The sequence below is a fragment of the Argopecten irradians genome, chromosome 12 (assembly GCF_041381155.1).
Source record: "Argopecten irradians isolate NY chromosome 12, Ai_NY, whole genome shotgun sequence".
NCBI lineage: Eukaryota > Metazoa > Mollusca > Bivalvia > Pectinida > Pectinidae > Argopecten > Argopecten irradians.
In genome coordinates this window covers 21,020,243-21,033,108 of record NC_091145.1, presented here as the reverse complement: position 1 = coordinate 21,033,108, position 12,866 = coordinate 21,020,243, and the positions used below count along the sequence as shown (strand labels likewise).

At 35.5% G+C, this 12,866-nt stretch overlaps 1 protein-coding gene across 1 annotated transcript; it reads left to right on the top strand.

Moving 5' to 3' along the window:
- The first annotated feature begins 303 nt into the window (after window positions 1-303).
- On the top strand, window positions 304-11,844 carry LOC138336210 (universal stress protein YxiE-like). The gene is made up of 4 exons (XM_069285587.1): window positions 304-462; window positions 9,354-9,434; window positions 9,881-9,987; window positions 11,375-11,844. The coding sequence occupies exons 1-4, from the start codon at window positions 381-383 to the stop codon at window positions 11,585-11,587; spliced, it is 483 nt and encodes a 160-aa protein (XP_069141688.1). The 5' UTR covers window positions 304-380; the 3' UTR covers window positions 11,588-11,844.
- The last annotated feature ends 1,022 nt before the right edge of the window (window positions 11,845-12,866 follow it).

Here is a 12,866-nt window from a genome sequence, read left to right as displayed (position 1 = left end):
GTTAAAGATCAATCCATTTTTATCTCTAATACTATGCATTGGAACGGAAATCTGATCAACAGAAACAATGGAAATCTTGATTAACCATTGACAGTATAAAACACTGTCTTGGCACAAGGTTAGGAATTCTTCTCATTTTATTCATGACTCAAGGAAATAAACTAAAAGACTTTACAACTAAAAACCTCACTGTTAAGTTAACTTCAAAACTTATAATAGGTGAATTTGATTTTAAAATTGGTTGAAACATTTAACAAGTGATTAAAGCAAAGTACACCGCCAGCACATATTTTGATGACGTAGAGGCAGAAGCACATTACGATGACGTTTTGTTCACCAGCAAACATCAACAAGTAGATGGTTCACACTGCTTCACCAACATGGCTTCACAAACTACAGAAACTCGTAAGAAAGTTCTCATCGCCATGGACGGCAGTGAAAACGCTGAGCATGCATTCAATTGTGAGTTAAAAAGAATTTTTTATGTTTATTTGGTCAGTCATATCAAACATTATTACATGTAGCACGCACATGTATGTGTTTCTAGTTAATACATGTATATATACAGTACTACCATGCAGTCGACAATATAACAAGTGTGCGTATACGTGTGTGTATGTATTTAAAGGCTAACACCGGGGGATTCGACTCTATAAAGTAAGCTATTTTGCACGTAGGCCAATAGATTATCTATCTGATCTGAACTTAACAATCGATCTGATAGAGAACTTGCTTACATCAAGTCGTACTTGTTAGACTTTTAAAAAGTCTCGCTATGTATTTTGACGGTATTATAATGTAAATAAAGTGCTGACAGTGGCTCCTAGTTAGATATGATAATAAGTATACAGTATTAACGAGTCAGTGTAACGGATATAAACCCCCTTCTCTATAGTAGCTAGTCTCTATTGTATATACCATTGCATGTTCCCCATACTTCACAGGGATATATCCTGTTATTTCTAAGGAAAAGACAACTCTTTTTTTTCTTTACCGATGCGAGATGAAAAGCTGCAAGAGATCTTTGCACGTTCTAAACAATTATATGATGACGACACGGCAACAGTTTAATGACGTCACAATGACAGCGACGGTGACAAATCAATCAAGTCCATTTCATTCGTTTTATTCCGTAGGCCTTTCGACCTATAGGTGAAAATAACAACATGTATTTATCAATTGCAACGTACCAATCCATATACGGAGAGTGATCAACAAATATTGGAATATTACATAGGTTCATAATAGTAATAATAATATTCATATAGTAAAATAATATATTATGAATTCAATGCGAGACAGTTGACAGATTTCAAACTCAAATCTAATAAATAAAAGATAATTAACAAGGACACTTATATACATATATTACATTTGTTATATACTAAATATATATTAATAAGGCTTTCAATTCCTCCTTTTGCATGCTAAATATAGATATTTACCTAGATTGGATAATTCTCTTACATGTTAATACTTAGGAGCTTAAGAGCAAATACAGTTTCTACACCTTACAACATCAAATGAAATCGTCTTTTCGCCCCAGTATACATATGCAATTAGCTTTGTTGTGCACTCCGGGTGAGATGACTACATACACGAAAATAATTTGGACAGCTTTTTCAAACTCTTTCGTCCCCAGTCAAGATTCTGGCAGTGCCAATTTGATTGGCCATTTCAAAAGGTTATCTTGACGTGACCCCTAATGGGATGTTCTCAGATCCTCTTATCCAATGTAGTGATAATAAGGATCTGTATTTTAATCAGATTGAACGAACACATGTAATATGGTACACAGGTAGGCCAATACTGAATAAAACAAACCATTCACAGACACTCTCCTTGTGGGTATGACAGGAAATCCCAACACTCTGGATAAGATTCTTAAATTGCCAAACACCCTTCAAGCCTAGCCTGCGTTTGATAAATCAAGAATCTTACCAGGCGCGTAGCTCTACCATAGACTCTGGTACTCCCGTACATCCACATCATTTTCATGTTCATTTAAGAATTTATACTGATATTAACGTTTTTACACAAAATGTATAAGAATTAAGCAAGATTGTTCTTTACTTGTATTGTAAGCTATACTCTTGCTAAAATAACTCCCATGAGTATCCATACTCCCCACCAGATTGTACAATCAATTTTATTTAAACGAACTAGCGTTACTATAGATAAATTATTTCCACTAATCTTGGTCACGTGGAGGTTGGTATTATTCTCTTTATTTACTCCAATTTGAAGATTACATAAATAGAATAACATACATGTAATACAATATTCAACAAGGCTTGATATTGCACTTTTGAACTCCACTATGCAAACATTAAGTTCACTAGGGTGTGTTCCATGACCATTCTTTTTCTTGTTTATGGTAGCAAAAACAAATGGAAGTAATTTCGATCTTGGCATACAAGGATATCTCTACAGAGAGGATTCTGCATCCACATTGTTTTCATCCTGGCTACGCCCCTGCTTACCCATTGGGTCGAGATTCTTGTATATCTCAAATTGGGATAAAATATTTTTTTATTCCACTTATATGTCGACAGCACACATCTTATACTTGGGTTGAGCTATCAATTTCCAAATTGGCAAACCCCACGTAGTGTGCGGGTAGGCATTGGTTTTTACATCAGGTACCACATGTTTTTAAAACAACGTAATTTTTGTGCACTCGGTCAATTATGAGCAGATTATGGAGTTGGAGGAAAATGAAGTACTCCAGGGGGGTGTATTTAGAAGGCGCTATTAGCAGAAATGATATTTGACATTCCAATGATTCCATACGATGTAGATAATTCATGTTATGATGTTTCTACATGCACGTGCACATGCATATGCACTATGCACTATAATGTAGGTCGACCACCATGTGTAAGAGTTCCACGTTAGTCCTGACCCGTACAGTATGTTAATGTTCTGAATCTTACGAATGCTGCATACACTGCACAGTGATATATATACATGTACATGTGGCCCGGTGATGATGAGATTACGGGGACGTCGTGTTGATAAGACAGATGCAGACAGATGGGTAATTACAGTTATAGTGTAATGTTGGCCCTTGTAAGTAGCTAAGCAGTAAGTGTATAGGCATAGTACATCCACCAAGCATCCTCCGCACCCGGGACACGTGTTTTTCTTAAACCTACATTTGATACTTTTATAGAAAAAAGTGTCAAATCATTTTCTCTTTGTTTGATTTGATGTGGTTGATTAACTTTTGTATCCCAGTTAAGTCAGAAAGTGACAGAAACATATAAGTTTCTGGTAGAGTAACCTAGGTTTCCCGAGTAAAACCGCCGACCTACGATAAGTACCCTCACTTCTCGCATCATAGGAATAGTTGAGGGTTCTAATTTCCTAATTTCTTTAACTCCGTATGTCGTATGTCTTCATTTCAAACCCATTGCGGATAAATTATATTGAGGAAATTAGCCTCTTATACTCCATCATCATTGCACTTTCTAACTCTAACCTCAAGGTCAAAGGTCAAATAAGTGGCTACAAAAATAAATAATTCTAGACTACATTCAGTATTTGCAGTTTGTCTGAATTATTCGTAGACCCAATCGTTAGATTTCAACAATGAACTATATATTTTCAAATATTCAAAGACATTTACTTGGATTGATAAGAAATGTGCGATAAGTGGGTGAAATTGTGGAGTATATGTTCATTGTATGACTTCGAGATTATGAGACTTCGTTAAATGGACATCGAAATAAGTTTGCTGTGAGATGTAGAGTGTACATAGCATATATACTAGCCGGATGCTTTACCCATGTGTACTTCCGCTACCATTCTCAGTTCATGGGTTATACTGCGATTTATTCTTAAATTCACATAAATGTACGTGTAAATATGTATACATGTAAAATGTTATAGTTATTTTTACAGCATGTCCTCTGACATGAGTCTACATGTATAGCATTTCTTAAAGATTGAGATTTCCCAAATCGGTATCTATTTATACAAGTTGTATATTCCCGTAGACAATGTATTTCTTGAGAAAATTCTCTTTGAGGTTCTTTATCTAAGTAAACCTTGGTTCTTTCTGATTGTTGTAAAGATTTACTTTATTTTCAAAACAGAATTTCCTTCCCATACTGTGATATTATATAGGTACAGTAGTCTGTAGGATTGGCAGGTTATAAAAGCGCCAGAGTGACGGAGAGACCGCAGCCATTTCGGTCTCACATGATGATGATGGGTATATATATTTCTGTTCCCCCGCTCGAAACCGTGACGAAATGTATTTATAGATAGTTGTCAGTAAACTGCCAGTGTCAACGATTACAATGTGTGGGAATTGGGCATGGAAAGAAAATGCCTCTCGTAAGACAACCATAAACTCAGAGAGATTACAATACTCTATAACAGTATTTAGAAGTTGAATTTAGACACAGACTGTCAGTAACCCCTACCCCACCCCACCAACCTCGGCCAAAATGGCTCTAACGTCCAATGGCGCCCTAAAATGTCTCCACCCCTCCCCAACGTAGTCAAATTCGCACACCCTCCGTAGAAGATTTAAGCAAAAATATGTTTTTAATTAAAGGGAGATAACCGCGATAGCTTTAAATTTATACGCTGGTTGAAACAATGTGTATGCAACATGTTATTCCCCTCCAAAGCAACAATCCAGGAAAACTGATCAAACAGCGACTCAGCCTTTGATATATTTTACAATGAGACAATATATAAAATCCAAATAAATACTGAAAATCAGGATTCCTGTCTCAGCATTTCTGGACATTTTATGTGTTGTAGGTGCTTTGGAAATATAATAAGAATAAATGTTCATAACGCAAGTATTGCACAATATCCATTCATAACGCAAGTATTGCACAATATCCGTTCATAACGCAAGTATTGCACAATATCCGTTCATAACGCAAGTATTGCGCAATATCCGTTCATAACGCAAGTATTGCACAATATCCGTTCATAACGCAAGTATTGCACAATATCCGTTCATAACGCAAGTATTGCACAATATCCGTTCATAACGCAAGTATTGCACAATATCCGTTCATAACGCAAGTATTGCACAATATCCGTTCATAACGCAAGTATTGCACAATATCCGTTCAATAACGCATGTATTGCACAATATCCGTTCATAACGCAAGTATTGCACAATATCCGTTCATAACGCAAGTATTGCACAATATCCTTTCATAACGCAAGTATTGCACAATATCCTTTCATAACGCAAGTATTGCACAATATCCAATAACAGTGATGATAAATTATTAAAATGTTATTTTTCATATGTACTTATTTCATATACCTTAGTTTAAATTAATACATTTATATTAAATTTATAATGTATGTGTGTGTAATGGTGTGCGCGTGAATGCATGTACATGTATTTATGTAATATGTATATATTTATAACCTAATTACTAACATTTTCTATATTTTGTTGTTATGCAATTGTTCATTTCAAAATATTGTAATCTAATATCCACAAAGGAAAGCATTTATATATATAGGCTTTGCCTGTTATTTAATCCTTTTGAGTGCAACATCATGTCAATAAATTTCTTGAAATGAAACACACAAGTATTGCACAACATCCAGCAATAGTGATGATAAATACAGTGATATTTATATTTCTATACATTACACATCGTACGACTGCCTTTTCTACTCATTTGCCCTGCCTTCCGTCTCCCTCCCTTTTAACCATCACCATTGGACACCCTCTCCACAGCTCGCTTACCTATTCAGCATCGTCTATCATATTTCAAGCTCACCGCCGGCTAGTCGTGCCACAACAAAAATGGGACTCCCACAGAAACAATCACTGGTAGGTAGATCTATGAGAAGTCACCTACCTAAAACATATTAGGGACCTCCGATCCACCTACCAAGGATTTTCAAAGGAAACAGACAAACGTACAGTATGCTGAAGCTATAGGATGGCCCATCAGGGTTTGGGGAGCTTTGATTACACCTTGGTACATTATGTACCTGTGTTTGAAAGAAGAAAGAAACATATGACCATATTTGAACTTCGTTATATATATAACAACTAAAATCGATCTTTCTAAATATTAATATTTTGGATACATATATATTTGCCTCTTTGTCCAAAATCAACGTTTAATTGTTTAACAGAACACCTTGGAGTAAGTTTTGAACATTCATAAATTGATGTGGAATTAAATCATCACTTACAAAGAAGAGTTGGGATTTTTTCGTTTAATATTTTTCCTCTGTGATGGCAATCCCGGTAACTCTGATTTCTTTCTATTATACCTTATACCTTGTGATACTAGTGATTACTACATGTACTACTAACCCCTGTAATTATCGCCACCGATAGCGACAACAATGGATTAAACAGGTCCATGATAGTTTGGCCTGTTACAATGCTGACATATTAAAATCTTTTCGTGTACTTATATAATGATGTATGGAGAGTTAACTCAAAACCTTGATTTACGTGTATCATAAAACACGATTCAAGAAGAAAAATTATCGACGTAATTAATGTATATACACCAAAAAGCATTGCCTCTACACTGTAGGTAAATGTAACATCATACAGAAATCTGAATTTAGTGAGATATAAATCGGTGATAGTAAAGATGATTAAACAATCAAATAACACACCAAAGATACCAATATCCACCAACAACAGGGATGATGAATCTGGTTGGTAATGTGTTGAGCGTTTGCCAGAACCGGTCGTGAACGCAGAAACCACGGAAGACTTAATGCAATCCTACTGGAAAACCGTCTAAAGGGCAATATATGATAATTATTGATACTTCTTTTAACCTCATATGTACTTTAATTACCATTAAGGATGTACTCCTCTGAGAACTCAAAATTTTCTTATTAAACTTTTTTTCTCATATAGATTTTGGAAAGAGGAGTTCATACCATGAAAGAAAATGAAAGAAAAAACATATGTCCGTGTGCTCGTTTTTGAGCTTTTGTCACTCAAAGATACCTAATTGACAAAATATTGGATTTTATGGGAATTTTGCCGTTTTGACCATATGCACAAGATTTTATAGCTATAATTTCCTAATGAGGTGATTGATATGTATTTATGTTTGTAGAATTTATTATCCAGTAGTCTTCTTTTAAAATATACCAGTTTTGATCAAAAAGACTAATATTTTTTTCTCATAATAACAACATATGCTACCCCTACCCCTTAATTTTGAGCTACAAAATGCACCATTTTCAGCCATTTTTGCCAAATCTAACCCTTTATAGAAAAAGTTCTGGTATCAAACTTTTGTTAATATTTTGCATATCTATAGGGAAAGGGTTGTTCTTTCAGAATCAGGCAGAAAAATGGGGGGTCCGTGTGCTTACTTTTTTGCCCCACTTGAATATTTGTTATTTTTCAGTATTTTAGAGTAAAAAATAAAAGTGCTCAAATTACCATTAAATGTAAAAATAAAGTGAAAAAAGTGAATCATTTCATACATTAATGCTCAATATTTTAATTATCACGAACCAAGTAAAGATTTACAGCAAAAAATAGCTCGATACAGCTAAAAATGCTGGTGCAGTGATGATTTAAGTAAAACTTTGGCTCTACTCAAAGCGAAAAAAGACACAATTTCAAAATGGCCGCCAAATGGACCATTTCTTAAAATCCCCGTATAAAAAAATCTGCTGAAGTTAGAAATGTAATTTTTTGACAAAATTTGAAACTGGCAACTTGCTACAGGTATTGATAAATTGTGTTTGAAAATCTCATAACTTCTTTGATCTTTGTCGAAACGAGACTTCAACGGGACTGAAACCTCAGAAGAATACAACCTTAACACCATATAATCTATGTTATATGTCTTATGATATGGACATAAGGGTGTCAGTCCACGCCCATAATTTTTCAATTAAAGTAAATGTTTAGTCGGTATTTAAGGATTGATTGTCAATTTTGTTGCTTGCATTGACTGATGAAGAAAGTTAATTTCGTGCAAATGAAGTGAACTGCGAAGCAGTTCATGTAACATTTGCACGTTATTAACTTTCTTCATCAGTCAATGCAAGCAACAAAATTGATAATCAATCCTTATATTTACGTTAACCAATTTAAATATCCCGCTTTTGAAAAAAAGTCAAATTATATGTATTCGGTATAAGATTATTATACAATTTGCAACATTGTAGCAGTTATCGTACATGTATGTACAGGTACGGAACAGCCGCCAGTCAGTTCTTTTCGTCACCAAGGCAACATAAACTGTAGTTCCGAAAATAACTTCATTCTTTGCGCGTTGTTACAATTAAAAACGGTGATTTTGAAATATTGTTTTTATGTACAAGAATTAATGGCTTAAATTTTATCATAAAAACATGATCATGTAGCTTCAAATAAAAAAATACTGCGCAGTACTAGCAGTGCAGTCAACGTGTAATCCGGTTGCTCGATTTAGCAGGGGTCCGGTTTTGAAGAAAATGACGATTGTGGTGAAAATGCTGAATAGTTGGTATCTAAACATAATCAAATCTTTTAAAAATCAATTGCGATTGTTGTGGAATGTACCTGAATGTTGTATTTCCGCCTGGTAATTGTTTGTAGCTGGCAGTTAAATGTTTATTAACTAAACCTGTTGTGAAATCTAACCCCTGTGTCTATGGTATGCGATGCAGTCCAAAACCATGCTTCAGGGGCTCAAACTTGTTAAAACAGTTGCATATAATGGGATTTAGACTACATGTATTCACCGTTTTCACAAATAAAAAAAAATATAGTATCTATTATATTGTTAACACATTAGTTACTGTAAAAATATCTGTAATATCACACCACAGTATAATAAAACTAATGTCAAAATAACGTTGATGTCAGTGATATATCCAATGAAAATGTAAATATTATATCGTAGCCATAACTTCTATAATGAACTCAAGGAAATGAATCAGGGGGAATTGTAAAACACCCATTATAAAGTCATGTACCCATCATTTGGAGAATATTTTTGCCCATCATTTGTAGATATTTTTGCGAAAAAAGGCGTTTACCCATTTATTTATGATTGCCTTTGATTTGATCTATCATGAATTCTCAATACAATGGCACTATAATTTTTAACATGAAAATAATGTGACCAGGGTAGGGTAGCTACGCGACTGTCATAATTTCTCGATTTATTTTGCGTGTATTGTAGACCATTATGGTCGAAGGGAGGCAACCGCGATATATATGAAGTACAATTTCTCAATCGCGATTGTACGACTGTAACGTGGAAAACAATCATATCATATAATATTCTCGGCACATCCTTCACACGAATTGTCCTGAAATGACACGGACTGTGACAAGTACGTAAAGTTAATCCAAATCCTATCTTGTTATTACACAGGGTACACGGAGTTTTGTCACAAGGCAGGTAACCACGTCATCCTCTGTCACGTGGCGGACTACAAGGGCCTTGTACACACACGTAAGTGATTTTCTTTATCGTATCTTAATAATATACCGGTAGATTGATTCGTTTAATGTTCAGCGAAGTATTAGTTATTATTGGATTTTTTGTTCCCGGATGTTAAACAAAAAAGTATTCAATAAGTACAATATAAGTATGACAAAATTCCAATATGATTAAATACTTATCTTTATAACCAATTCGTTCGATAGAAAATTCTGTCGATGTGATTAAAATCCAGATCTGGATTTAAATCACATCGACAGAATTCTCTACGGGAACGGGATGTCGTGTAGTATTCAATTTTTTTATATATATATAGTAATATCTAGTAAACAGATATCGTTTTCAAGAGGCAGGGAGAGATTCTAAAACGAAAAAAAAACATAACTAAAATCTAAGCAAAATATAAAAGATTTCAAATGGAATTAAATTGATTGTAAATACAATTTTGTTTTATGCAGCTGTGATGTCCCTGGACCCGAACCTTGTAATGAGAATGATCTCGGAGGAGGAGAATAGAATTAAACTGCTGTTGGCTAAATTCAAAGAGATGATCAAACGCTCGGAGGTAAGTCGTTGGTTTCTCTGGGAGTTATTCCCCTTCCTTCGGAGATCTAAGATTTTCTCCAATTAGTCTCACTGAACCGATTAATTACTTTAAAAAAATCACTGTGTGGAATACATGCCATATCTAACAACCTTTTGTTGTGTAACCTCTATTAATCCTATTAGTAATGCCTCTGACTAAGGATTAGTTCATTTGAAGTTTAATTAATATCAAACATCACTGGAGTCATAGATAGAAAGAACTGATGATCAAGTGTTACACAGTATACCAAACCAAAGCCTTCTAAAACTTTGACAGGTGTCGGAACTACATATACAAAATGTATATGTAAGAAACATGTACAACCGGTGCTATATTCGGCAAATACCTGGTGTTTTCACCTGTATGTGTCCGCAAAATAATACATCTATATACATAAAATCAGTTTTGAATATAACAGATATGACGACAGCCAACTTCACTAGCCAAGGATATGTAGTGCGATACTCTCCCTGAAATCCTTGGCAGTTCTCAAGTCAGCAGTGAAGTTCACTGCGCCACCTGTTGTATCACCGCAGTTGTGTCCCTTCTATATACGTGATAAACAACCAATGAAAAAGCTCGTATCATCGATCTATGGATTGAGAAAATGGCAGCACCCTTTGAAAAACATGTTTTATGCGACTGATTTAAAATTCTAAAGATTACCATATTTGTGGGGTATTTAGTTTTTGTGTTTCATGCTTCAGTGTGTCCAATTTTGTCATGAGATGATCGAAGTCTACATTTGACATGATTAGTTTAACATTGTGAAATAGAAACCACGCAAAAAATTGTCTTGTTCTGCAATCACTTCTGCTCAGTGTTGCTGTCATATATAAAGCACGTTTTCGTTGGTCGGCTGAACCTAGCTAACCGTATCCAACTTTTGACGTGAGATCCACCAAGGGTTTATCAGTTAGATCTGTTAACAGTAAACCTTCACATTTCAATCAAAACATCATTAAAGTAGTAGGGGTGGTCATAAAGCTCATGACTGGCTGATTAACTTGCAAGATACATGAAATAATGATGCATCAGGGCCCAGTTTCGTGAACATTCCTTAGCTTTAAAGGAATTCCTTAAATTAAATTTCCTTAGAAAAGAATTGCAAAAGTAAAGCAAAAAATCTGAAGTTAAGGAGAAACCCTTAAATTATGAATGCTTTACTTTGGAGAATGATTCCTCGAGGAGTGTTCATGAATCTAGGCGTAGGGTTCGTGTGGGCCGTAGTAAAATAAACCTTTTGATCTCCTGTCACTGTTCAATAGAATCGTATTTACATCTTTAATAACCTCTCGAGAGATTCCATTAGAAATGCACTTTTCCTTCGCATTCACTGTTATTCTATTTCCTTGTTTTCCTACAGATGACTGGTGAAATTATCCGAGCTGCCGGGGAGACAGGGGAGGCAATAGTGCGCACCGCCAAAGAACAGGAAGTGGATTATATCGTTACCGGAAGTCGTGGTCTGGGCACAATCAGACGGACGTTCGTGGGAAGTACCAGCGATTATATCTTGCACCATTCTCACATTCCAGTCATGATCGTTCAAATGCCTCACACTCACCATAAATCATAAAGGGTTTTCCATTTCCGGTTTGGCTTTAAAGAACGTTTGGATATCCTCGTAATTTTAGCCTTTGTTTTCAGACGTGTGCGAGATCTTCCGATTGATGAATGGAGTGTTTGCCAAAGAGTGTATGGATGGATTGGTTAATATAACAATAAAGCATTATTTTGTCTTCAATCTTCATGTTACAACACAGTTCTGTATATTTGTATGAATCAAGTTGTTGACAACGAAAGTTTGATAAAGCCGTCCGTATGGAGTTGTAATTCATTGCTTCGTGTAAATATATCACTCATTGGCATTCACGAAAGTATTTGTAATATATTTGACCTAAATATAAAGGACATGACTAGATCGCGATAACCTTAGGGAACGGTCCTAATTTCGTATTTGTCCATATCATTACGTCTGTATCCCTGCGTTTGATTTTTTGATTCGGTAAATATATGCGATATCATGTACTGTACTATATACCGGATTCAATGTAATAGGAAACACTTAAAAATGTACCGTAATTTGATTTCAAATGAGTCGTTTGTAAAGACGACGCAAGTTCTGGACAAAATATCTAGTCAAGTTCCATATACATGTATACATGTATATCGTGACCTGATGAAAGCTGGCCCAAATTTCAGAAACATTGCTTAACTTTCACATGTAGACATTGTATGTAATTTAAAAGGAAGGCCTTATAAAAGTTAAGGAAAACGTTAAGCTATGGATGCTCACAGTGTTACAAAGTGTATACATATTCGTGTTCAATGTTGAAATGATAACCGGGTTTACAAGACTGTTTTATACCCATCTATTCCACTAGGCGCTATCAAAGAAAAATGGCCGCCAACTTCCTTATGCTAGGTTTACACTATGTTCCCGGCGGCCACGGCAGCCCCGTTTCAGACCACCGTGGACTGAACGTGGTGACCGCGAGACAACGTGAGACAGCGCAGAAGGACGTGATAGACAAACGTAAGCGGTCGTGAATACCGTGGATGCCGTGCCAGATTTTTAAACTGTCAAAAAATTTGCCACGGCAGTCACGGTAAAGATGGTGAACGCCACATGACGTAATAAAACGGGATTGACGTAACAAAACGTAACAGTGCGTACGAGGCCGTAACAAAACTTCCAGACGGTCCGTGGTGGAACGGGCAGCAAGCACGTTCCCCGAAATCTCACGGTGATTTCAAGTTTTGTGACGTTCTGTTGAGTTTTTTCCACGTTTTATCACGATTGATGCAGATTGGCTGCACGTTTTGTGCCGTTTTGTCCAGGTTTGTCAAGGTTT